The sequence below is a fragment of the Phyllobates terribilis genome, unplaced genomic scaffold (genome assembly GCF_046119375.1).
Source record: "Phyllobates terribilis strain yellow unplaced genomic scaffold, ASM4611937v1 Scaffold_4__5_contigs__length_816908805, whole genome shotgun sequence".
Taxonomy (NCBI): domain Eukaryota; kingdom Metazoa; phylum Chordata; class Amphibia; order Anura; family Dendrobatidae; genus Phyllobates; species Phyllobates terribilis.
The window spans coordinates 782,645,014-782,672,777 of NW_027362764.1; the positions used below are offsets into that span (position 1 = coordinate 782,645,014).

A 27,764-nucleotide genomic window follows, 5' to 3' on the forward strand; every position below is an offset into this window, starting at 1 on the left:
AAGAATTGTAAAATAATGTAAATCTAATGAATAGATCAGAGGAACTTGGGTCAAAACCTAACGACCTGCCTGCAAAATAAGGACAGGCAGCCCCTCGAGGTCTTCAGACTCTGAGCTGGAGCACAACCAGCAGCTTTGGAAGTAAATGGAGTAAAACACGTTATGTAAGTGCAAATAACCCCTTTTTGTGACAGAGATCATCTCTTCATGCACAGACATATTACTGACCTTGTGTTTAATGAGGACCTTTCACCATGATAGACCTGGCCACATCATGGAATAGCAGCTGTGGAGCTGAATAAAACATATTTTAATGTTTTTTTTATTTCTCCTCTCAGTTATGGAGATTGTAACTTGTAAAGTTTAGGTTATAACTTATTTTATGCTACCAGAAATTTGTCTCTGGGGAATTTTTGTAGTTATTTTACTTTTTCCCCTGTATGATGTTGACCAATCAGAAGCAGGCAGCAACATACAGGGAGAAGAAGAACACACACCCCCTGTAGCTTTGACCAGGCTTTCTCCTGTGTGAGACATATAATGACAGACAGTATGCTCTTCTCACTGTTCTCACTGCTGAGTGATTACAAGTGCTGGGCGTAGAGCAGAACTTAATAACACCTTTCAGCTTTTATCTTACAGCAGTCAGTGAGGGGGGAGGGGATACAGCAGAGCTGACAGCACTGTCAGAGGAGAGCTGCAGTTACAGATGTGTTTGTAACGAGATAAAGCTCAGCTCTTCCCTACTGTCCCTCCTTCCATACTGACTGCCATGAAATGAAGCATCTTTTCTGACAGAGTACAGCATAATCTTGAAGGCAGAGGACAGGTCTAGAAGGAGTACAGAGTAATGTAGAAGGCAGAGGACAAGTCTAGAAGGAGTACAGAGTAATGTCGAAGGCAGAGGACAAGTCTAGAAGGAGTACAGAGTAATGTAGAAGGCAGAGGACAGGTCTAGAAGGAGTACAGAGTAATGTAGAAGGTAGAGGACAGGTCTAGGCAGAGGAGCACAGAGTAATGTAGGAGGCAGAGGACAAGTCTAGAAGGAGTACAGAGTAATGTAGAGGACAGGTCTAGGAGGAGGAGCACAGAGTAATGTAGAAGGTAGAGGACAGGTCTAGGAGGAGGAGCACAGAGTAATGTAGAAGCCAGAGGACGGGTCTAGGAGGAGGAATACAGAGTAATGTAGAAGGCAGAGGACGGATCTAGGAGTAGGAGCACAGAGTAATGTAGAAGGCAGAGGACGGGTCTAGGAGGAGGAATACAGAGTAATGTAGAAGGCAGAGGACAGGTCTAGGAGGAGGAGCACAGAGTAATGTAGAAGGCAGAGGACGGGTCTAGGAGGAGAAGCACAGAGTAATGTAGAAGGCAAAGGACGGGTCTAGGAGGAGGAGCACAGAGTAATGTAGAGGGCAGAGGACGGGTCTAGGAGGAGGAGCACAGAGTAATGTAGAAGGCAGAGGACGGGTCTAGGAGGAGGAGCACAGAGTAATGTAGAAGGCAGAGAATGGGTCTAGGAGGAGGAGCACAGAGTAATGTAGAAGGCAGAGGACGGGTCTAGGAGGAGGAATACAGAGTAATGTAGAAGGCAGAGGACGGGTCTAAGAGGAGGAGCACAGAGTAATGTAGAAGGTGGAGGACAGGTCTAGAAGGAGTACAGAGTAATGTAGAGGGTAGAGGACAGGTCTAGGAGGAGGAGCACAGAGTAATGTAGAAGGCAGAGGACGGGTCTAGGAGGAGGAGCACAGAGTAATGTAGAAGGCAGAGGACGGGTCTAGGAGGAGGAGCACAGAGTAATGAAGAAGGTGGAGGACAGGTCTAGGAGGAGCAAAGAGTAATGTAGAATGTGGAGGACAGGTCTAGGAGGGGCACAGAGTAATGTAGAAGCTGGAGGATGGGTCTAGGAGTAGGAGTACTGAGTAATCTTGAAGGTAGAGTACAAGTCTAAGAGGAGGAGCACAGAGTAATGTAGAAGGCAGAGGACAGGTCTATGAGAAGGAGCACAGAGTAATGTAGAAGGCAGAGGACAGGTCTAGGAGGAGGAGCACAGAGTAATGTAGAAGGCAGAGGACGGGTCTAGGAGGAGAAGCACAGAGTAATGTAGAAGGCAGGGGACGGGTCTAGGAGGAGGAGCACAGAGTAATGTAGACGGCAGAGGACGGGTCTAGGAGGAGGAGCACAGAGTAATGTAGAAGGCAGAGAATGGGTCTAGGAGGAGGAGCACAGAGTAATGTAGAAGGCAGAGGACGGGTCTAGGAGAAGGAATACAGAGTAATGTAGAAGGCAGAGGACGGGTCTAAGAGGAGGAGCACAGAGTAATGTAGAAGGTGGAGGACAGGCCTAGGAGGAGGAGCACAGAGTAATGTAGAAGTTAGAGGACAGATCTAGGAGGAGGAGCACAGAGTAATGTAGAAGGCAGAGGACGGGTCTAGGAGGAGGAGCACAGAGTAATGTAGAAGGCAGAGAATGGGTCTAGGAGGAGGAGCACAGAGTAATGTAGAAGGCAGAGGACAGTTCTAAGAGGAGGAGCACAGAGTAATGTAGAAGGTGGAGGACAGGTCTAGGAGGGGCACAGAGTAATGTAGAAGGCAGAGGACAGGCCTAGGAGGAGGAGGAGCACAAAGTAATGTAGAAGGCAGAGGACAGGTCTAGGGGGAGGAGCACAGAGTAATGTAGAAGGAGGAGGACAGGTCTAGGAGGAGGAGCACAGAGTAATGTAGAAGGTGGAGGACAGGTCTAGGAGGGGCACAGAGTAATGTAGAAGGCAGAGGACAGGCCTAGGAGGAGTAGGAGAACAGAGTAATGTAGAAGGCAGAGGACAGGTCTAGGGGGAGGAGCACAGAGTAATGTAGAAGGTGGAGGACAGGTCTAGGAGGAGGAACACAGAGTAATGTAGAAGGCAGAGGACAGGTCTAGGAGGAGGAGCACAGAGTAATGTAGAAGGCAGAGGACAGGTCTAAGAGGAGGAGGACAGAGTAATGTAGAAGGTGGAGGACAGGTCTAGGAGGAGGAGCACAGAGTAATGTAGAAGGCAGAGGACGGGTCTAGGAGGAGGAGCACAGAGTAATGTAGAAGTCAGAGGACTGGTCTAGGAGGAGGAGCACAGAGTAATGTAGAAGGCAGAGGACAGATCTAGGAGAAGGAGCACAGAGTAATATAGAAGGCAGAGGACGGGTCTAGAAGGAGGAGGAGCACAGAGTAATGTAGAAGGCAGAGGACAGGTCTAGGAGGAGGAGCACAGAGTAATGTAGAAGGCAGAGGACAGGTCTAAGAGGAGAAGCACAGAGTAATGTAGAAGGCAGAGGACGGGTCTAAGAGGAGGAGCACAGAGTAATGTAGAAGGTGGAGGACAGGCCTAGGAGGAGGAGCACAGAGTAATGTAGAAGTTAGAGGACAGATCTAGGAGGAGGAGCACAGAGTAATGTAGAAGGCAGAGGACGGGTCTAGGAGGAGGAGCACAGAGTAATGTAGAAGGCAGAGAATGGGTCTAGGAGGAGGAGCACAGAGTAATGTAGAAGGCAGAGGACAGTTCTAAGAGGAGGAGCACAGAGTAATGTAGAAGGTGGAGGACAGGTCTAGGAGGGGCACAGAGTAATGTAGAAGGCAGAGGACAGGCCTAGGAGGAGGAGGAGCACAAAGTAATGTAGAAGGCAGAGGACAGGTCTAGGGGGAGGAGCACAGAGTAATGTAGAAGGAGGAGGACAGGTCTAGGAGGAGGAGCACAGAGTAATGTAGAAGGTGGAGGACAGGTCTAGGAGGGGCACAGAGTAATGTAGAAGGCAGAGGACAGGCCTAGGAGGAGTAGGAGAACAGAGTAATGTAGAAGGCAGAGGACAGGTCTAGGGGGAGGAGCACAGAGTAATGTAGAAGGTGGAGGACAGGTCTAGGAGGAGGAACACAGAGTAATGTAGAAGGCAGAGGACAGGTCTAGGAGGAGGAGCACAGAGTAATGTAGAAGGCAGAGGACAGGTCTAAGAGGAGGAGGACAGAGTAATGTAGAAGGTGGAGGACAGGTCTAGGAGGAGGAGCACAGAGTAATGTAGAAGGCAGAGGACGGGTCTAGGAGGAGGAGCACAGAGTAATGTAGAAGTCAGAGGACTGGTCTAGGAGGAGGAGCACAGAGTAATGTAGAAGGCAGAGGACAGATCTAGGAGAAGGAGCACAGAGTAATATAGAAGGCAGAGGACGGGTCTAGAAGGAGGAGGAGCACAGAGTAATGTAGAAGGCAGAGGACAGGTCTAGGAGGAGGAGCACAGAGTAATGTAGAAGGCAGAGGACAGGTCTAAGAGGAGAAGCACAGAGTAATGTAGAAGGCAGAGGACAGGTCTAAGAGGAGGAGCACAGAGTAATGTAGAAGGCAGAGGACGGGTCTAGGAGGAGGAGCACAGAGTAATGTAGAAGGCAGAGAATGGGTCTAGGAGGAGGAGCACAGAGTAATGTAGAAGGCAGAGGACGGGTCTAGGAGGAGGAATACAGAGTAATGTAGAAGGCAGAGGACGGGTCTAAGAGGAGGAGCACAGAGTAATGTAGAAGGTGGAGGACAGGTCTAGAAGGAGTACAGATTAATGTAGAGGGTAGAGGACAGGTCTAGGAGGAGGAGCACAGAGTAATGTAGAAGGCAGAGGACAAGTCTAGAAGGAGTACAGAGTAATGTAGAGGGTAGAAGACAGGTCTAAGAGGAGGAGCACAGAGTAATGTAGAAGGCAGAGGATGGGTCTAGGAGGAGGAGCACAGAGTAATGTAGAAGGCAGAGGACGGGTCTAGGAGGAGGAATACAGAGTAATGTAGAAGGCAGAGGACAGGTCTAAGAGGAGAAGCACAGAGTAATGTAGAAGGCAGAGGACAGATCTAAGAGGAGGAGCACAGAGTAATGTAGAAGGCAGAGGACAAGTCTAGAAGGAGTACAGAGTAATGTAGAAGGCAGAGGACGGGTCTAGGAGGAGGAGGAGCACAGAGTAATGTAGAAGGCAGAGGACGGGTCTAGGAGGAGGAGCACAGAGTAATGTAGAAGGCAGAGGACAGGTCTAAGAGGAGAAGCACAGAGTAATGTAGAAGTTAGAGGACAGATCTAAGAGGAGGAGCACAGAGTAATGTAGAAGGCAGAGGACGGGTCTAGGAGGAGGAGCACAGAGTAATGTAGAAGGCAGAGAATGGGTCTAGGAGGAGGAGCACAGAGTAATGTAGAAGGCAGAGGACAGTTCTAAGAGGAGGAGCACAGAGTAATGTAGAAGGTGGAGGACAGGTCTAGGAGGGGCACAGAGTAATGTAGAAGGCAGAGGACAGGCCTAGGAGGAGGAGGAGCACAAAGTAATGTAGAAGGCAGAGGACAGGTCTAGGGGGAGGAGCACAGAGTAATGTAGAAGGAGGAAGACAGGTCTAGGAGGAGGAGCACAGAGTAATGTAGAAGGCAGAGGACAGGTCTAGGAGGAGGAGCACAGAGTAATGTAGAAGGCAGAGGACAGGCCTAGGAGGAGTAGGAGAACAGAGTAATGTAGAAGGCAGAGGACAGGTCTAGGGGGAGGAGCACAGAGTAATGTAGAAGGTAGAGGACAGGTCTAGGAGGAGGAGCACAGAGTAATGTAGAAGGCAGAGGACAGGTCTAGGAGGAGGAGCACAGAGTAATGTAGAAGGTGGAGGACAGGTCTAGGAGGAGAGGCACAGAGTAATGTAGAAGGCAGAGGACAGGTCTAAGAGGAGGAGGACAGAGTAATGTAGAAGGTGGAGGACAGGTCTAGAAGGAGGAGCACAGAGTAATGTAGAAGGCAGAGGACGGGTCTAGGAGGAGGAGCACAGAGTAATGTAGAAGTCAGAGGACTGGTCTAGGAGGAGGAGCACAGAGTAATGTAGAAGGCAGAGGACAGATCTAGGAGAGGGAGCACAGAGTAATATAGAAGGCAGAGGACGGGTCTAGAAGGAGGAGGAGCACAGAGTAATGTAGAAGGCAGAGGACAGGTCTAGGAGGAGGAGCACAGAGTAATGTAGAAGGCAGAGGACAGGTCTAAGAGGAGAAGCACAGAGTAATGTAGAAGGCAGAGGACAGGTCTAAGAGGAGGAGCACAGAGTAATGTAGAAGGCAGAGGACGGGTCTAGGAGGAGGAGCACAGATTAATGTAGAAGGCAGAGAATGGGTCTAGGAGGAGGAGCTCAGAGTAATGTAGAAGGCAGAGGATGGGTCTAGGAGGAGGAATACAGAGTAATGTAGAAGGCAGAGGACGGGTCTAAGAGGAGGAGCACAGAGTAATGTAGAAGGTGGAGGACAGGTCTAGAAGGAGTACAGATTAATGTAGAGGGTAGAGGACAGGTCTAGGAGGAGGAGCACAGAGTAATGTAGAAGGCAGAGGACAAGTCTAGAAGGAGTACAGAGTAATGTAGAGGGTAGAAGACAGGTCTAGGAGGAGGAGCACAGAGTAATGTAGAAGGCAGAGGATGGGTCTAGGAGGAGGAGCACAGAGTAATGTAGAAGGCAGAGGACGGGTCTAGGAGGAGGAATACAGAGTAATGTAGAAGGCAGAGGACAGGTCTAGGAGGAGGAGCACAGAGTAATGTAGAAGGCAGAGGACAGGTCTAAGAGGAGAAGCACAGAGTAATGTAGAAGGCAGAGGACAGATCTAAGAGGAGGAGCACAGAGTAATGTAGAAGGCAGAGGACAAGTCTAGAAGGAGTACAGAGTAATGTAGAAGGCAGAGGACGGGTCTAGGAGGAGGAGGAGCTCAGAGTAATGTAGAAGGCAGAGGACGGGTCTAGGAGGCGGAGCACAGAGTAATGTAGAAGGCAGAGGACAGGTCTAAGAGGAGAAGCACAGAGTAATGTAGAAGGCAGAGGACAGATCTAAGAGGAGGAGCACAGAGTAATGTAGAAGGCAGAGGACGGGTCTAGGAGGAGGAGCACAGAGTAATGTAGAAGGCAGAGGACGGGTCTAGGAGGAGGAGCACAGAGTAATGTAGAAGACAGAGGACAGGTCTAGGAGGAGGAGCACAGAATAATGTAGAAGGCAGAGGACGGGTCTAGGAGGAGAAGGAATACAGAGTAATGTAGAAGGCAGAGGACGGGTCTAGGAGGAGGAGGAATACAGAGTAATGTAGAAGGCAGAGGACGGGTCTAGGAGGAGGAGCACAGAGTAATGTAGAAGGCAAAGGACGGGTCTAAGAGGAGGAGCACAGAGTAATGTAGAAGGCAGGGGACAGGACTAGGAGGAGGAGCACAGAGTAATGTAGAAGGCAGAGGACAGGTCTAGGAGGAGGAGCACAGAGTAATGTAGAAGGCAGAGGACAGGTCTAGGAGGAGGAGCACAGAGTAATGTAGAAGGAAGAGGATGGGTCTAGGAGGAGGAGGAGCACAGAGTAATGTAGAAGGCAGAGGACGGGTCTAGGAGGAGGAGCACAGAGTAATGTAGAAGGCAGAGGACGGGTCTAGGAGGAGGAGCACAGAGTAATGTAGAAGGAAGAGGACGGGTCTAGGAGGAGGAGGAGCACAGAGTAATGTAGAAGGCAGAGGACGGGTCTAGGAGGAGGAGGAGCACAGAGTAATATAGAAAACGTCCAATCTATAAAACTTGGGGATAAGAAATTTGATTTCTCTTGTTTTTACTTATTTTAAGAGAACTTTAAATGGGTGATTTCTTCTGTAAACTAGCGCTGACTGTTTACAACTTATACATGTTTATCAAGTCTTATCAAGAGAACAATGGAGCTGTCATCCTGTCACTCATTCCTCTCCTCCACCTACTAGTATAGTGACGATATTTTGTGCGACTGCTACTGATTTTAAGAAAGTCGAGTTGCAGCTCAGAGATTATACTCTTTGATACTGGTGATAACGCTCACAAAGCTGGGTTACTATTCATGGATGATACTTTTACTGCTGATACTGGGAAAGCTGGGTTACTATTCATGGATGATACTTTTACTGCTGATACTGGGAAAGCTGGGTTACTATTCATGGATGATACTTTTACTGCTGATACTGGGAAAGCTGGGTTACTATTCATGGATGATACTTTTACTGCTGATACTGGGAAAGCTGGGTTACTATTCATGGATGATACTTTTACTGCTGATACTGGGAAAGCTGGGTTACTGCTCAGTGATGGTGATTCGGAGACAAGTTAGATATTTTTATCGAGAATTAACAATAATGGAGACGTCATCCTGAAATTTTAAATAAAAAAATGCTGAATATAACCCCTCAAAAAAAAAATAAAATTATATATGCATGGCAAATGTAGGTTGCATGTGTATGGAAACGCCCAAGTGTCATTTAAGTAGCATGTTCTGATGGTGCGTGTTTCGATGTGTTCCACCTGTGACAAGATTGTGGGTGCCGATGTGATTACCAGGCAGGCGGGAACCTACTGAAGACCAACGTCGCCTCTATATTTGTAGTGCTCAGCTAAGTTTATGATATACTACAATACTTAAGTATTACAATATATTGATCACGGGTTCATGTCCCCTAGAGCAGGGTTCCCCAACTCCAGTCCTCAAGGCCCACCAACAGGTCATGTTTTCAGGATTTCCTTAGTATTGCACAGGTGATGGGATTGTTGCCTGTGCAGGTGATGGAATTATCACCTGTGTAATACTAAGGAAATCCTGAAAACATGACCTGTTGGTGGGCCTTGAGGACTGGAGTTGGGGAACCCTGCCCTAGAGGGAGTTAAAAAAATTAGTAACAAAGTGTTTAAAAATATAAAAAAAGATAAAGTTTGATTCACCATCAAACATATTTGCTGCAAAAAGTCCAATCCATGAAAATATAAAGTTAATGAACCTGTAGAGTAAATTAAAGTTTTTCCGTCACTGCACCCTACCCCAAAAATGCAATAAAAAATGATCATATTGGTAACCATAAAAACTGCACCTCGGGACTCAAAAAAGCAAGGCCTTACAAGGTTCCATCGATGGAAAAATAAAAATGGCATCTCTGTAACTGCACTGATCTGGAGAATCTTATTACCCAGCTATTTTTATCACCCTAGAAAGAGTCATCGCAACCTCTCCTGACGTCTGTGCTCTTCTCACCGAGCCCCATTATCCTGCCAATCATTAACATCGACCCTCATTATATAATATTGTATACAGATAATGTATGGACCTGTCAGAAATGTCTCACTTTACCTATAGCCTACATTAATATAGATATGTTGTGTTTGTAGAAGGAAGGGAGTGATATAACACAATGGAGGTAGCGGGTGGGTAAGGTCAGCAGGATGAAAGTCACACCTATAACTGAGGCACAAAAATATGCAAAAAAGGAAGAAACAAAGAAAAACTGGTCCGTCCACCTCTCATAAAACTCTATTTCTGGTGTCTCACGCCTCAGTTGGCAAAAAAATCTTCTCAAGGAACCCTCAAAGAACTTGACTCTACAAAAGATGAAGACCCTTGTGTTTAGCGTTGTGTTGCTGCTCGGCATGGCCCAACTAGGTAAGGCCGGGGGTATGTGACTAATGTAGTAAAGAAGGGGAAAAGGCGGATGAGATAGACTTAATCCTCAATGTGACAAGTAGTCGTGAGTCCCAATCCATCCAGGAAGTTTGAAGTTCCTTCAACTTTCCAGTTATTCTTGGAGTTTTTATTGTTCCTCGTGAGTCTACATGGCCAAAGGTATTTGCATAAGATCTCTGGACATCTGATCAGACATAAAAACTATGTCGCACCTTGCAACACATAAGCAATTTACTATATCATATAGTCTAAACTGAAAACCCTTCAGTGGCGGATGTTAATGCTGGGGTCACGCAGCAGTCCGAGAGTATCGGGGCTGATTATGCTAATACCTAGTGTACTGAGTTCCATGAGAGAATTGCAGCACAGGTGAGAAGGACATGGAGAACTTAATTTCTCCATCTTCTCCATTGACTCTGTGTGAGTACATCGGACTGCACTCTGATGACATTCGAGGACAGTCCGATGTGTCACATGCCCTCATAGACTTGTATGGGTGTGTGTGAGCCAAATCCTTGTAGAATACCTTCAACCTTCAGCAAGCTGACTTGAAGTTGAAGAACTGAGTTATCTGAGACTAGTTGCTGGCTGCTATAGACTATGGGAGGTTGACAAAATGGAGGTGATCCTTCTCAAAGACCCTACCCCCTCCTAGGATAAGAGGGGCTTGATGCTTGTTCTTCTGACTTTCATGTCCAGCAATGGTAGAAAAGAAGAGTGATGTGACCTTCAAAGTGGTTCCACCCTCCCTTGTTTTCTGATTCAGAGCTACCAGATAGTGGAGAACACATTTAGGGTCATGGAGAAGACCTGAGCAGAGATGATATCTCTACACAATATCTTACTGCTTGCTAGAGACCATGGGAAGTAGACTAGGGCATAGATAGTAAAGGTGGACTATCATCAAGACCCTCTGACCCATCCTAGGATAAAAGTTACTTGGTGCTTTATCTTCTGCCTTTTGTGTCCATCCATGGTAGAAAAGTAGGGTGATGTGACCCTCAAAGTGGTTCCACCGTCCCTTGTTTTCTGATTTGGAGCTTCTAGATGGTGGAGGACAGACTTCTGGCGATGGAGGATTTCTGAGCAGAGATGATATCTTTAGACTTCATGCTTTTGAATTGTATCTGTGACCCGTGGTATCTAGAGGAGATATTTCGGCACAGTGTATCGTGCAGTTTTTGCTGTTAGGAACCAGTTTGTGTTATTTTAATGTTTTTGGTTTACTGCTTGTTCTGGGTACGGGTTCGTCTACGTGACTGGGATGGTTTTGTCATTACTGGTTTGACAAGCAATAACTGCTCTGTTCTGCCCAGTGGAAAGATCTCCTGCTCTTCAGAGCACGAAGAATGAACGTCCCAGAGGTACAAAGAAGAAGCGTGAGAGGGGCGTCTGCACGGAAAGGGCTGTGTGTTAGGTTATAGGGGTACAGGGACCTGATCCCCTCCAGTGGTCTCAGTGCTCATTGTGGATTGTGGCTGCGGCTTCAAAATAACCGTATGACAGTTAAAGTCTGCAGAAAAAACCCTGATCCTCCTTCCATCAGTAACGTGCCGAAATCAGCTGCAGATTCATATAATATTCCAGAATCTGGAGCCAGTATACAATCTACAAGGGGTCACAATGTACAGTACAGACCAAAAGTTTGGACACACCTTCTCATTTAAAGATTTTTCTATATTTTCATGACTTTGAAAATTGTACATTCACACTGAAGGCATCAAAACTATGAATTAACACATGTGGAATTATATACTTAACAAAAAAGTGTGAAACAACTGAAAATATGTCTTATATTCTAGGTTCTTCAAAGTAGCCACCTTTTGCTTTGATGACTGCTTTGCACACTCTTGGCATTCTCTTGATGAGCTTCAAGAGGTAGTCACCGGAAATGGTCTTCCAACAATCTTGAAGGAGTTCCCAGAGATGCTTAGCACTTGTTGGCCCTTTTGCCTTCACTCTGCGGTCCAGCTCACCCCAAACATCTCGATTGGGTTCAGGTCTGGTGACTGTGGAGGCCAGGTCATCTGGCGTAGCACCCCATCACTCTCCTTCTTGGTCAAATAGCCCTTACACAGCCTGGAGGTGTGTGTGGGGTCATTGTCCTGTTGAAAAATAAATGATGGTCCAACTAAACGCAAACCGGATGGAATAGCATGCCGCTGCAAGATGCTGTGGTAGCCATGCTGGTTCAGTATGCCTTCAATTTTGAATAAATCCCCAACAGTGTCACCAGGAAAGCACCCCCACACCATCACCCCTCCTTCTCCATGCTTCACGGTGGGAACCTGGCATGTAGAGTCCATCCGTTCACCTTTTCTGCGTCGCACAAAGACACGGTGGTTGGAACCAAAGATCTCAAATTTGGACTCATCAGACCAAAGCACAGATTTCCACTGGTCTAATGTCCATTCCTTGTGTTCTTTAGCCCAAACAAGTCTCTTCTGCTTGTTGCCTGTCCTTAGCAGTGGTTTCCTAGCAGCTATTTTACCATGAAGGCCTGCTGCACAAAGTCTCCTCTTAACAGTTGTTGTAGAGATGTGTCTGCTGCTAGAACTCTGTGTGGCATTGACCTGGTCTCCAATCTGAGCTGCTGTTAACCGGCGATTTCTGAGGCTGGTGACTCGGATAAACTTATCCTCAGAAGCAGAGGTGACTCTTGGTCTTCCTTTCCTGGGGCGGTCCTCATGTGAGCCAGTTTCTTTGTAGCGCTTGATGGTTTTTGCAACTGCACTTGGGGACACATTGAAAGTTTGCCTAATTTTTCGGACTGACTGACCTTCATTTCTTAAAGTAATGATGGCCACTCGTTTTTCTTTACTTAGCTGCTTTTTTCTTGCCATAATACAAATTCTAACAGTCTATTCAGTAGGACTATCAGCTGTGTATCCACCAGACTTCTGCACAACACAACTGATGGTCCCAACCCCATTTATAAGGCAAGAAATCCCACTTATTAAACCTGACAGGGCACACCTGTGAAGTGAAAACCATTTCCGGTGACTACCTCTTGAAGCTCATCAAGAGAATGCCAAGAGTGTGCAAAGCAGTCATCAAAGCAAAAGGTGGCTACTTTGAAGAACCTAGAATATAAGACATATTTTCAGTTGTTTCACACTTTTTTGTTAAGTATATAATTCCACATGTGGTAATTCATAGTTTTGATGCCTTCAGTGTGAATGTACAATTTTCAAAGTCATGAAAATACAGAAAAATCTTTAAATGAGAAGATGTGTCCAAACTTTTGGTCTGGTCTGATAACGAATGTCCCTGAATGAGATGTGAACACAAACTGACAAGCAACATCCACAGTGCCCCCATATTAACAGCGACATCCACAGTGCCCCCATAATAACAATGATATCCAGAGTGCCCCCATAATAACAGTGATATCCACAGTGCCCCCATAATAACAGCGACATCCACAGCGCCCCCATAACAGTGATATGCACAGTGCCCCCATAATAACAGTGATATCCACAGTGCCCTCATAATAACAGCGACATCCACAGTGCCCCCATAACAGTGATATGCACAGTGATATCCGTACTGTCCCGTAATATCAGCATAGGCTGGAGAAAAATGTGTTAATTCTGTGCTGCCAGTTGATGAATGATGAACAGGAGTCGGAGATCCAGGAATACAGGTTATTTGTCAGCGCGTTTCGAAGTCTCCCAGGTCTTCATCAGGAGAAAACACAATGATCTTCCCTGCAGCATCTGATTGTAACATCGTGATTATTTCTACAGGACGCTGTATGTGCTCTGTACATTCACTGCTGAGGAGTCTGCGCTTCCTGCATGAAAATCGGATGATGTTTTAAACACTTGTGTGAACTTCCCTCTATAGAAGCGTTGTAGATGTTGTAGACGTTGTGGATGTTGTGGACGTTGTAGACGTTGTAGACGTTGTGGATGTTGTGGACGTTGTAGATGTTGTGTACGCTGTGGATGTTGTGGATGTTGTAGATGTTGTAGATGTTGTGTACGTTGTGGATGTTGTAGACATTGTAGATGATGTAGACGTTGTGGATGTTGTGGACGCTATGGATGTTGTAGACGTTGTGGATGTTGTGGACATTGTGGATGTTGTAGACATTGTGGACGTTGTGGATGTTGTGCATGTGGACGTTGTGGATGTTGTGAGCGTTGTGGACGTTGTGGATGTTGTGGATGTTGTGGACGTTTAAGATGTTGTGAATGTTGTGGACGTTGTAGACATTGTGGACGTTGTGGATGTTGTGGACGTTGTGGACGTTGTGGATGTTGTAGACGTTGTGGATGTTGTGGACGTTGTGGACATTGTGGATGTTGTGGACGCTATGGATGTTGTAGACGTTGTGGATGTTGTGGACATTGTGGATGTTGTAGACGTTGTGGACGTTGTGGATGTTGTGGACGTTGTGGACGTTGTGGATGTTGTGAGCGTTGTGGACATTGTGGATGTTGTGCATGTGGACGTTGTGGATGTTGTGAGCGTTGTGGATGTTGTGGATGTTGTGAGTGTTGTGGATGTTGTAGACGTTGTGGACATTGTGGATGTTGTGGACGTTGTAGACGTTGTGGATGTTGTGGACGTTGTGGATGTTGTGGACGTTGTAGATGTTGTAGACATTGTGGATGTTGTGGACGTTGTGGACGCTATGGATGTTGTAGACGTTGTGGATGTTGTGGACATTGTGGATGTTGTGGACGTTGTGGACGCTGTGGATGTTGTGGACGTTGTGGATGTTGTGGACGCTATGGATGTTGTAGACGTTGGGGATGTTGTGGACATTGTGTGTGTTGTGGACATTGTGGATGTTATGGATGTTGTGGACGTTGTGGATGTTGTGGACGCTATGGATGTTGTAAACGTTGTGGATGTTGTGGACATTGTGGATGTTGTAGACGTTGTGGACGTTGTGGATGCTGTGGAGGTTGTGAGGGTTGTGGACGTTGTGGATGTTGTGAGCGTTGTGGATGTTGTGCATGTGGACATTGTGGATGTTGTGAGCGTTGTGGACGTTGTGGATGTTGTGAGCGTTGTGGATGTTGTGGACGTTGTGGATGTTGTGGACGTTGTAGATGTTGTAGACATTGTGGATGTTGTGGATGTTGTGGACGCTATGGATGTTGTAGACGTTGTGGATGTTGTGGATGTTGTGGACGTTGTGGATGTTGTGGATGTTGTGGACGTTGTGGATGTTGTGGACGCTATGGATGTTGTAGACATTGTGGATGTTGTGGACATTGTGAATGTTGTAGACGTTGTGGACGTTGTGGATGCTGTGGATGTTGTGAGGGTTGTGGATGTTGTGGATGTTGGGAGCGTTGTGGACGTTGTGGATGTTGTGCATGTGGATTTTGTGGATGTTGTGAGCGTTGTGGACGTTGTGGATGTTGTGAGCGTTGTGGATGTTGTAGACGTTGTGGATGTTGTGGACGTTGTGGACATTGTGGATGTTGTGGACGTTGTGGATGTTGTGGACGTTGTAGATGTTGTAGACATTGTGGATATTGTGGATGTTGTGGACGTTGTGGATGTTGTGGATGCTATGGATGTTGTGGATGCTGTGGATGTTGTGGACGCTATGGATGTTGTGGACATTGTGGATGTTGTAGATGTTGTGGACGTTGTGGATGTTGTGTATGTTGTGGATGTTGTGTATGTTGTGGATGTTGTGTATGTTGTGGATGTTGTGGACGTTGTGGATGTTGTGAGCGTTGTGGACGTTGTGGATGTTGTGCATGTGGACTTTGTGGATGTTGTGAGCGTTGTGGACGTTGTGGATGTTGTGCATGTGAACGTTGTGGATGTTGTGAGCGTTGTGGACGTTGTGGATGTTGTAGACGTGGACGTTGTGGATGTTGTGGACATTGTGAGCGTTGTGGATGTTGTGAGCGTTGTGGACGTTGTGGATGTTGTGAGCGTTGTGGATGTTGTGAGCATTGTGGATGTTGTGAGCTTTGTGGATGTTGTGAGCGTTGTGGATGTTGTGGACATTGTGGACGTTGTGAATGTTGTGAATGTCACTAATCTCGCCCTCTTATGGGCGCCGCAGCCGGTGAGATCAGACACAGCTCAGCCGGATGCTGCCGTCAGTCTTTGTGCCGACCATGATTGTTGTTCTTGTGCTTTCAGGCTCCTCAGCGCTCTGTTACACCTGCACTATGGCGCTCTATGATGATCGCTGCCTGACGGTGGCAAACTGCAGCGGCACCACCCCGTATTGCGGGACAGCGAGAAGTAAGTGCAGAATGGACGGTCACAGAAATTACACTACAGAAAACATTATTCTTATTACTTCACTTAACCCATTCATGACCTTGTGATTTTCTGTTTTTTCCTCCCCTTCTTCCCAGAGCCATAACTTTTTTATTTTCTTTCAATATAGCAGTGTGAGGGTTTATTGTTTTGCGGGACGAGTTGTACTTTTGAATGACACCATTGATTTTACCATAACGTGCAGTAGAAAATGGGAAAAAAATCCAAAGTGCAGTGAAATTGTAAAAAAAGTGCAATTCCACAATTTTTTTTTTGATTTACCATAGTCACTAAATGGTAAAACTGACCTGGTAATATGATTCCCCACATCAGTACGAGTACGAAAATATCAAACATGTATTCGTTTTGTAAGGTGGCAGCTGGATGGAAGGTATGTGTCCCCGAGGTGCCAGTGATGTAGGACTCGGAGAAGCAGGCTCCAGCACACATAGTGCTGAGAGGTGTTTAATTGTCCCGGATTATGGGTCCGGGTTTTACGAGCAGCTGAAAGAGCTGGGTGGGATCAGCTGCTCACTTACCTCCAGTCCAGGTCTTGGAATATCTGATTTAAGGCTGCTAGTGCTGTCTCGCTGTTATACCTTTTTGTACTTGGAAGAGGCTGTTTGATTTTTTTAACCCTGAATTTTTAATAAACCACCTGTTTGTTTTGAATCAACGAACTGAATCTTGTGTGTGAACCAGCATCTCCCACAGAGTCGATCCCTCACAGTTGGTGTTTCGAATGCGGGCAACGTTCTAGGAACACGTGTAGCTGCTACAGAAAACTGCATGTCCTGGGTAAAGGCGGCTATAAGGATGGAACAGTGGTCAGACAAAATGGAGGAGCTGATCAAGCACCTGATCCTAAGCCAATAGCAGCAGCAGCTCCAGCAGTATCGAGAGCATCAGCACCGAGAGGAGCAGCAGCAGCACAGAGAGCAGCAGGTACAGCAGCAGCAGCTCCAGCAGCACCGAGAGGAGCAGCAGCAGCACAGAGAGCAGCAGGTACAGCAGCAGCAGCTCCAGCAGCACCGAGAGGAGCACCAGCAGCACAGAGAGCAGCAGGTACAGCAGCAGCAGCTCCAGCAGCACCGAGAGCAGCAGCAGGCCCAGCAAGAGACAAATAAACTCCTGATGCTGTAGATGGAACTCCTGGCAGGGGAGGTCCGCAGCAGAGGAACCGCCCCTCCCCCAAATCCAGGTGACGACACCGACGTCCAGAAGGTGGTAAGACAGGCCATGCAGAAGATGACCTCTTGGTATGACGTGGAAGCTTTTCTCATGTTTTTTGAGAGCGAGAGACTTTCACCAGGGCAGTGGGCAGAGTTGCTAGCGCCATATTTAACAGGCAAAACCAAAAAGGCATATTATGACTTAGCATTACAGGATGCCAAGGAATATGCCAAGTTAAAGGCCGAAATCTTGGCACGCCTGGGAGTGACTATGTCAGTTAAAGCCCAACGAGTCCACCACTGAGCATATGCCGGCGACAAAACCCCCTAGGTCACAAATGTTTGACTTGCTGCTGGTCCAAAAGTGGTTGCAGCCAGAGTTTTCTACTCCTGACCAAATGATCGAACGTGTGGTGATGGACAGATTCATTCATTCCCTTCCCAGGACGGTGCAGACTTGGGTTGCCCAGGATGACCCTCGGAACGCGGACGACCTAGTTGGTCTAGTGGAGAGGTACCAGGTTGTCTAGAAATCCCTCAGGAAACAGGACACCATCACTACCCAGTACTGGAATACCCAAAAGGGGGCGGGCTCACTACGGAGGAGGGCTAGAGCCACATACGGGGGGAGTCAAAATTCAGCTGAGGTTCCGCCAAAGGCTGTTGTTAAGGATGTAGTCTGTTGGCGATGTCACAATCCTGGACACATAGCCGGTGTCCTATGTCCTCGGAACCGATGGTCTGCAACCTAGGGCAACGTTGTTCCTATTACGCCTACCCGGCCTGTAGTGTGGACTGTCAACCCGGCGAGGGGCCGCAGGCGTGTGCCGTGTCAGTTAATGGGGAAAGGGTACTTGGACTTTTGGACTCGGGAAGTCTGGTGACCATGAGCAGCGCTACACTTCCCCACCAGTTGATCCCTGACAAATTCGTGGGCGTTCACTGTATAGACGGAGACGCCAAGAACTACCCAGGGCCAGAGTGACCATTGGAACAGACTGTGGTACCAAGTCCCATGAGATCGGGGTCGTCAGGGACTTGTTACACCCCATAATAATTGGATGGGACTTTGCATTGTTCTGGGACATGTAGAGGAAAACAGGGATGCCTGGTTGCTCGAACAACAACCAGGTCACCCCTAAAGAAGCCTCATCGCAGACCGTAGTGGACAAGTTTCCCTTGTGTGTGCTTATTGGCAATGAGGATGAGGTAGCATCCCCTGAGGCCAACATCCCTGAGTTGGAGTTGTCCGATGGAAACTTTGGAACTGCCAACTCAGGGACTTAACTCTTAAAGGGGCGTTTGAAAATGTGACAGTGTTAAATAGAGTGCCTCATGAGCCGAGGGCCGATAAGTCAGTTACCTCATTTTGCTATGAATGGGGATCTGCTTTATAAAAGAACCAAGCCAAGGGGTGAGGTGATAGAGCAGTTACTGGTGCCAGGGCCCTATAGACGCAAGGTGTTGGACATGGCTCATTCCCATGTGTTGGGTGGTCACCTGGGGGCAGATAAGACGCAGGAACGGATCCTCCAGAGATTCTACTGGCCAGGGTGTTAGAGAGAAAATATGAGCTATTGTCGTTCCTGCCCCACATGCCAGATGACCTCCTCGGTGGCCCACTTTCGCAGTGCCCTACTACCATTGCTGCCCTACTACCATTGCCCATTATCGAGGTTCTATTTGAACGCATAGCGACGGATTTAGTGGGCCCCTGGTGAAGTCCACAAGAGGATAACAATATTTATTGGTGGTCCCGGTACCCAGAGGTGGTACCTCTAAGAAATTCATCAGCAAAGTGTATCTCTAGGGAGTTGCTCTATATCTTCTCTTGAACAGGTCTGCTAAAAGAGATACTGACGGATCAAGGGAGCCCCGTCATGTCGAAGGTCATGAGGGAATTGTGCAAGGCACTGCAGATTTCACAACTCAGAACCTCAGTGTACCGTCCCCAGACGAATGGACTGGTGGAGAGGTTTAACAAAACCTTGAAGGCTATGTTGAGGAAAGCAGCGAAGGACAGCCATGACTGGGACTGTCTGCTTCCCTATCTGTTATTCTCCGTCAGGGAAGTTTTCCAAGCTTCTAAAGACTTCTCCTTGTTTGAATTACTCTATAGCCTTGAGAACTCTTGGATGTAGACAAAAAGTCCTAGGAAGCTGAGACTATACCGTATAGAACCGTGGTGGAGAATGTTGCCCAGTTGCAAGAAAGGATTACCAACATGATGCCCATTGTGAAGGAGCACCTACTCAAGCCACAGGAAGCACAGTCCAGGGTGTATAATACATCAGCCAGGGTGAGACAGTTCACCCACGGTGGAGAGCAAGTTCCTGGCCAAGTGGCAGGGCCCCAATAAGGTGATAGAGAAAGTTGGTGAAGTCAACTATAAAATCCACCAACCAAGGAAGCTCTATCAGGTTTACCATGTCAACCTGATTAAACCATAGCATGACAGAGAACCCATAGAGGCTCCTTGTCTGGTGGCCAAGTCTGAAGTCAGCGTGGAAGATGTTAAGGTAGCGGACACCTTGTCTCACTCACAGAAACAGCAATGTCGGGAGCTGTTGCAGCTGCATAAAGACCTGTTTTCTGAGTTGCCAGATCTCACTCAGGTCATAGAGCATAAGGTACTCACAGAGCCTCATGTTCGCGTCAACCTGAAACTTTATCGGATTCCGGAGCCAAGTCGAGAAGTGATCTTGAAAGAGGTGAAGCAGATGCTTAGCCTGGGGGTCATTGATGAGTTCAAGAGCAGCTGATTCAGTCCCATAGTCTTGGTGCCAAAACCAAATGGGGAGTGGCGGTTCTGTAATGACTACAGGAAGCTCAACGAGGTCTCGAAGTTCGACACCTACCCAATGCCCAGAGTAGATAAACTGATTGAAAGGCTAGTAACATTACCACCCTTGACTTCACGAAAGGGTATTGGCAAATTCCCATGTCTCAAGGTACCTCGGTGAAGATGGCCTTCTCAATGCCAGACGGTTGTTTCCAGCACACAAGGATGCCGTTTGGGTTGCAGGGAGCTCCGGCCACCTTCCAGAGAGCCATGGACCAGATCCTAGCTCCCCACAAAAAGTACGCAGTGGCCTACCTGGGTGACATCGTGATCTACAGCCAGGATTGGGGAAGCCATCTGCACAAAATCCAGGAGATACTTTATGCTCTATGGAAGGGTTTTTTTTCCATAAACCTGAAGAAATGAGCCATGGGCATGGAGGAAGCCAAATATTTGGGCTGTTGTAGGCAGGGGCGAAATAAAGCCCCAAATAAGTAAAGTTGACGCGATCCAGAGTTGGCCGCAACCTATCTCAAAGAAGCAGGTCAGGATGTTGTTGGGCATCGTGGGTTACTACTGCCGGTTCATCACTAACTTCGCCATGATAGCCACCCCTCTGATGGACCTCCTTGAAGCTATGGCTAAATGGTCTCCAGAAGCTGAGACGGCCTTCCAGGAACTGAAGTAAGCCCTGTGAAAACAGCCTGCGCCAGAGGCACCGGATTTCTCTAAGGAGTTTGTTGTCCAGACAGGCGTCAGATGTCGGGCTGGGCGCTGTCTTATCACAAGAGGTGAACGGGGAAGAGCACCACATAATGTGGAGTATAATACATGAGGTAACTCAGGATCAGTAATGTAATGTATGTACACAGTGACTGCACCAGCAGAATAGTGAGTGCAGCTCTGGAGTATAATACATGAGGTAACTCAGGATCAGTAATGTAATGTATGTACACAGTGACTGCACCAGCAGAATAGTGAGTGCAGCTCTGGGGTATAATACAGGAGGTAACTCAGGATCAGTAATGTAATGTATGTACACAGTGACTCCACCAGCAGAATAGTGAGTGCAGCTCTGGAGTATAATACAGGATGTAACTCAGGATCAGTAATGTAATGTATGTACACTGTGACTTCACCAGCAGAATAGTGAGTGCAGCTCTGGGGTATAATACAGGAGGTAACTCAGGATCAGTAATGTAATGTATGTACACTGTGACTTCACCAGCAGAATAGTGAGTGCAGCTCTGGGGTATAATACAGGATGTAACTCAGGATCAGTAATGCAATGTATGTACACTGTGACTTCACCAGCAGAATAGTGAGTGCAGCTCTGGGGTATAATACAGAATGTAACTCAGGATCAGTAATGTAATGTATGTACACAGTGACTGCACCAGCAGAATAGTGAGTGCAGCTCTGGGGTATAATACAGGAGGTAACTCAGGATCAGTAATGTAATGTATGTACACTGTGACTTCACCAGCAGAATAGTGAGTGCAGCTCTGGGGTATAATACAGAATGTAACTCAGGATCAGTAATGTAATGTATGTACACAGTGACTGCACCAGCAGAATAGTGAGTGCAGCTCTGGGGTATAATACAGAATGTAACTCAGGATCAGTAATGTAATGTATGTACACAGTGACTGCACCAGCAGAATAGTGAGTGCAGCTCTGGGGTATAATACAGAATGTAACTCAGGATCAGTAATGTAATGTATGTACACAGTGACTGCACCAGCAGAATAGTGAGTGCAGCTCTGGAGTATAATACAGGAGGTAACTCAGGATCAGTAATGTAATGTATGTACACAGTGACTGCACCAGCAGAATAGTGAGTGCAGCTCTGGAGTATAACACAGGAGGTAACTCAGGATCAGTAATGTAATGTATGTACACTGTGACTTCACCAGCAGAATAGTGAGTGCAGCTCTGGGGTATAATACAGAATGTAACTCAGGATCAGTAATGTAATGTATGTTCACAGTGACTGCACCAGCAGAATAGTGAGTGCAGCTCTGGAGTGTAATACAGGATGTAACACAGGATCAGTAATGTAATGTATGTTCACAGTGACTGCACCAGCAGAATAGTGAGTGCAGCTCCGGAGTATAATACAGGATGTAACTCGGGATCAGTAATGTAATGTATGTACACAGTGACTGCACCAGCAGAATAGTGAGTGCAGCTCTGGAGTATAATACAGAATGTAACTCAGGATCAGTAATGTAATGTATGTACACAGTGACTGCACCAGCAGAAGAGTGAGTGCAGCTCTGGAGTATAATACAGGATGTAAATCGGGATCAGTAATATAATGTATGTACGCAGTGACTGCACCAGCAGAATAGTGAGTGCAGCTCTGGAGTATAATGCAGAATGTAACTCAGGATCAGTAATGTAATGTATGTACACAGTGACTGCACCAGCAGAATAGTGAGTGCAGCTCTGGAGTGTAATACAGGATGTAACACAGGATCAGTAATATACTGTATGTACACAGTGACTGCACCAGCAGAATAGTGAGTGCAGCTCTAGAGTGTAATACAGGATGTAACTCAGGATCAGTAATGTAATGTATGTACACAGTGACTGCACCAGCAGAATAGTGAGTGCAGCTCTGGAGTATAATACAGGATGTAACTCAGGATCAGTAATGTAATGTATGTACACAGTGACTGCACCAGCAGAATAGTGAGTGCAGCTCTGGAGTATAATACAGGATGTAACTCAGGATCAGTAATGTAATGTATGTACACAGTGACTGCACCAGCAGAATAGTGAGTGCAGCTCTGGGGTATAATACAGGAGGTAACTCAGGATCAGTAATGTAATGTATGTACACTGTGACTTCACCAGCAGAATAGTGAGTGCAGCTCTGGGGTATAATACAGAATGTAACTCAGGATCAGTAATGTAATGTATGTACACAGTGACTGCACCAGCAGAATAGTGAGTGCAGCTCTGGGGTATAATACATAATGTAACTCAGGATCAGTAATGTAATGTATGTACACAGTGACTGCACCAGCAGAATAGTGAGCGCAGCTCTGGAGTATAATACAGGAGGTAACTCAGGATAAGTAATGTAATGTATGTACACAGTGACTGCACCAGCAGAATAGTGAGTGCAGCTCTGGAGTATAATACAGGATGTAACTCAGGATCAGTAATGTAATGTATGTACGCAGTGACTGCACCAGCAGAATAGTGAGTGCAGCTCTGGAGTATAATACAGGATGTAACTCGGGATCAGTAATGTAATGTATGTACACAGTGACTGCACCAGCAGAATAGTGAGTGCAGCTCCGGAGTATAATACAGGATGTAACTCGGGATCAGTAATGTAATGTATGTACACAGTGACTGCACCAGCAGAATAGTGAGTGCAGCTCTGGAGTATAATACAGAATGTAACTCAGGATCAGTAATGTAATGTATGTACACAGTGACTGCACCAGCAGAATAGTGAGTGCAGCTCTGGAGTATAATACAGGATGTAACTCGGGATCAGTAATATAATGTATGTACGCAGTGACTGCACCAGCAGAATAGTGAGTGCAGCTCTGGAGTATAATGCAGAATGTAACTCAGGATCAGTAATGTAATGTATGTACACAGTGACTGCACCAGCAGAATAGTGAGTGCAGCTCTGGAGTATAATACAGAATGTAACTCAGGATCAGTAATGTAATGTATGTACACAGTGACTGCACCAGCAGAATAGTGAGTGCAGCTCTGGAGTGTAATACAGGATGTAACTCAGGATCAGTAATGTAATGTATGTACACAGTGACTGCACCAGCAGAATAGTGAGTGCAGCTCTGGAGTATAATACAGGATGTAACTCAGGATCAGTAATGTAATGTATGTACACAGTGACTGCACCAGCAGAATAGTGAGTGCAGCTCTGGAATATAATACAGGAGGTAACTCAGGGTCAGTAATGTAATGTATGTACACAGTGACTGCACCAGCAGAATAGTGAGCGCAGCTCTGGAGTATAATACAGGATGTAACTCAGGATCAGTAAAGTAATGTATGTTCACAGTGACTGCACCAGCAGAATAGTGAGTGCAGCTCTGGAGTATAATACAGGATGTAACTCAGGATCAGTAATGTAATGTATGTACACAGTGACTGCACCAGCAGAATAGTGAGTGCAGCTCTGGAGTATAATACAGGATGTAACTCAGGATCAGTAATGTAATGTATGTACACAGTGACTGCACCAGCAGAATAGTGAGTGCAGCTCTGGAGTATAATGCAGGATGTAACTCAGGATCAGTAATGTAATGTATGTACACAGTGACTGCACCAGCAGAATAGTGAGTGCAGCTCTGGAGTATAATACAGGATGCATCTCAGGATCAGTAATGTAATGTATGTACACAGTGACTGCACCAGCAGAATAGTGAGTGCAGCTCTGGAGTATAATACAGGATGTAACTCAGGATCAGTAATGTAATGTATGTACATAGTGACTGCACCAGCAGAATAGTGAGTGCAGCTCTGGAGTATAATACAGGATGTATCTCAGGATCAGTAATGTAATGTATGTACACAGTGACTGCACCAGCAGAATAGTGAGTGCAGCTCTGGAGTATAATACAGGATGTAACTCAGGATCAGTAATGTAATAAATGTGCACAGTGACTGCACCAGCAGAATAGTAAGTGCAGCTCTGGAGTATAATACAGGAGGTAACTCAGGATCAGTAATGTAATGTATGTACACTGTGACTTCACCAGCAGAATAGTGAGTGCAGCTCTGGGGTATAATACAGGATGTAACTCAGGATCAGTAATGTAATGTATGTACACAGTGACTGCACCAGCAGAATAGTGAGTGCAGCTCTGGAGTATAATACAGGAGGTAACTCAGGATCAGTAATGTAATACATGTGCACAGCGACTGCACCAGCAGAATAGTGAGTGCAGCTCTGGAGTATAATACAGGAGGTAACTCAGGATCAGTAATGTAATGTATGTACACAGTGACTGCACCAGCAGAATAGTGAGTGCAGCTCTGGGGTATAATACAGGATGTAACTCAGGATCAGTAATGTAATGTATGTACAAAGTGACTGCACCAGCAGAATAGTGAGTGCAGCTCTGGAGTATAATACAGGAGGTAACTCAGGATCAGTAATGTAATGTATGTACACAGTGACTCCACCAGCAGAATAGTGAGTGCAGCTCTGGAGTATAATACAGGATGTAACTCAGGATCAGTAATGTAATGTATGTACACAGTTACTGCACCAGCAGAATAGTGAGTGCAGCTCTGGGGTATAATACAGGATGTAACTCAGGATCAGTAATGTAATGTATGTACACAGTGACTGCACCAGCAGAATAGTGAGTGCAGCTCTGGAGTATAATACAGGATGTAACTCAGGATCAGTAATGTAATGTATGTACACAGTGACTGCACCAGCAGAATAGTGAGTGCAGCTCTGGAGTATAATACAGGAGGTAACTCAGGATCAGTAATGTAATGTATGTACACAGTGACTGCACCAGCAGAATAGTGAGTGCAGCTCTGGAGTATAATACAGGATGTAACTCAGGATCAGTAATGTAATGTATGTACACAGTGACTGCACCAGCAGAATAGTGAGTGCAGCTCTGGAGTATAATACAGGATGTAACTCAGGATCAGTAATGTAATGTATGTACACAGTGACTGCACCAGCAGAATAGTGAGTGCAGCTCTGGAGTATAATACAGGAGGTAACTCAGGATCAGTAATGTAATGTATGTACACAGTGACTGCACCAGCAGAATAGTGAGTGCAGCTCTGGAGTATAATACAGGATGTAACTCAGGATCTGTAATGTAATGTATGTACACAGTGACTGCACCAGCAGAATAGTGAGTGCGGCTCTGGGGTATAATACAGGAGGTAACTCAGGATCAGTAATGTAATGTATGTACACAGTGACTGCACCAGCAGAATAGTGAGTGCAGCTCTGGAGTATAATACAGGATGTAACTCAGGATCAGTAATGTAATGTATGTACACAGTGACTGCACCAGCAGAATAGTGAGTGCAGCTCTGGAGTATAATACAGGATGTAACTCAGGATCAGTAATGTAATGTATGTACACAGTGACTGCACCAGCAGAATAGTGAGTGCAGCTCTGGAGTTTAATACAGGAGGTAACTCAGGATCAGTAATGTAATGTATGTACACAGTTACTGCACCAGCAGAATAGTGAATGCAGCTCTGGGGTATAATACAGGATGTAACTCAGGATCAATAATGTAATGTATGTACACAGTGACTGCACCAGCAGAATTGTGAGTGCAGCTCTGGAGTATAATACAGGAGGTAACTCAGGATCAGTAATGTAATGTATGTACCCAGTGACTGCACCAGCAGAATAGTGAGTGCAGCTCTGGAGTATAATACAGGATGTAACTCAGGATCAGTAATGTAATGTATGTACACAGTGACTGCACCAGCAGAATAGTGAGTGCAGCTCTGGAGTATAATACAGGATGTAACTCAGGATCAGTAATGTATGTACACAGTGACTGCACCGGCAGAATAGTGAGTGCAGCTCTGGAGTATAATACAGGAGGTAACTCAGGATCAGTAATGTAATGTATGTACACAGTGACTGCACCAGCAGAATAGTGAATGCAGCTCTGGAGTTTAATACAGGATGTAACTCAGGATCAGTAATGTAATGTATGTACACAGTGACTCCACCAGCAGAATAGTGAGGTCAGCTCTGGAGTATAATACAGGAGGTAACTCAGGATCAGTAATGTAATGTATGTACACAGTGACTCCACCAGCAGAATAGTGAGTGCAGCTCTGGAGTATAATACAGGATGTAACTCAGGATCAGTAATGTAATGTATGTACACAGTGACTGCACTAGCAGAATAGTGAGTGCAGCTCTGGAGTATCGTACCGGCTGTACACAGTGATGATGGTATTCTTGTCTGGCCTCACATCTTCTCTCTTCTTCTCTCGCAGTTGATGGTGTCATAGTGACGTATATGAATAAGTTCTGCTCCGCCGCCTGCATTAATGCTTCCCAGAACTTCACCATTGTGTCAGCCACAGAAAGCTGCTGCACTTCGGACCTGTGTAACAATGAGAAGCTCGGAGACGTTAACAGTCCGTATGTGGGAAGCGGCAGCAGTGTCTTGGCAGGCGGCGCCTTCCTGCTGATCGCCGTCTCCGGCCTCCTGAGCGCCGTCTGTGCCGTGTAAAGCGCCAGCACTGGGAATGAACGGATCCATCGCTGCTGTGTGATGGAGGACGGGACGGGGAACAGGTGACATCGGCGAGGCAGGAGGTCCAGAAGCCTCGCCCCGAGCCGCGGGTGCATCGCAGGGTCAGATCTACAGGGAGATGATCCAGATAAAGCGAATCACAGGGGCGACTGTATCGGCTGCACCATCAATACTTAATGTAGAAGCAAAATTTGCAAATGTCACTTTAATAAATGTCGTCAAACAGTATTTCCTCGTCATCGTTTACTGGTCTGGGATTCAGTGTCCGGAGCATTTTATAGGAAAATATTTCGCTTTACCTATTGCACGTCTCCAATTACATCCAGAGCTGCAATCACAATTCTGCTGCTTTTCTGTTACCTGGAAGCAGTGCATTGTGGGAGTCCAGATGACACCTCTGTATTTAGAGAGGAGACGATAAGTCACTTGACTTGGGAAGCCGAGAACAAGAATTATTATTATTAATTTATATAGCGCCATTGATTCCCCTGTGCTGTACATAAGGGGTTACATACAAAATACAAATATCACTTACAGTAAACAATACAGTGAACTCTGATAGACGGGTATGGAGGGGAGAGGACCCTGCCCTTGTGGGCTTACATTCTACAGGATGGGGGAGGAGACAGTAGGTTGGGGGGTTGCAGCAGCTCCGGTGTTGAGGAGGCAGCGGGGTCATTGCAGGCTGTAGCTTTCTTGAAGAGTTGGGTTTTCAGGTTCCGTCTGTTGGATCCGGATGTGGTGGATAATAGGACGTGTTGGGCACAGAATTCCATAGGACGGGGGATATTCGGGAGAAATCTTGGAGGCGATTGCATTGAGGAGCGAATAAGTGAGGAGGAGAGAAGGAGGTCGTGG

The 27,764-nt window shown here is 46.5% G+C and overlaps 1 protein-coding gene across 1 annotated transcript; it reads left to right on the top strand.

Annotated features, from left to right (window-relative positions):
• On the top strand, positions 1 to 27,016 carry PSCA (prostate stem cell antigen). Its single transcript, XM_073679947.1, has 3 exons — positions 1 to 164; positions 15,570 to 15,674; positions 26,644 to 27,016. The coding sequence occupies exons 2-3, from the start codon at positions 15,599 to 15,601 to the stop codon at positions 26,880 to 26,882; spliced, it is 315 nt and encodes a 104-aa protein (XP_073536048.1). The 5' UTR covers positions 1 to 164; positions 15,570 to 15,598; the 3' UTR covers positions 26,883 to 27,016.
• The last annotated feature ends 748 nt before the right edge of the window (positions 27,017 to 27,764 follow it).

Excerpts from the sequence above, each read along its gene's own strand:
- PSCA (XM_073679947.1), top strand. The coding sequence starts at position 15,599 with ATGGCGCTCTATGATGATCGCTGCCTGACGGTGGCAAACTGCAGCGGC. Across the intron at positions 15,675-26,643 it reads GTATTGCGGGACAGCGAGAA|TTGATGGTGTCATAGTGACG; the intron begins GTAAGTGCAGAA and ends CTTCTCTCGCAG.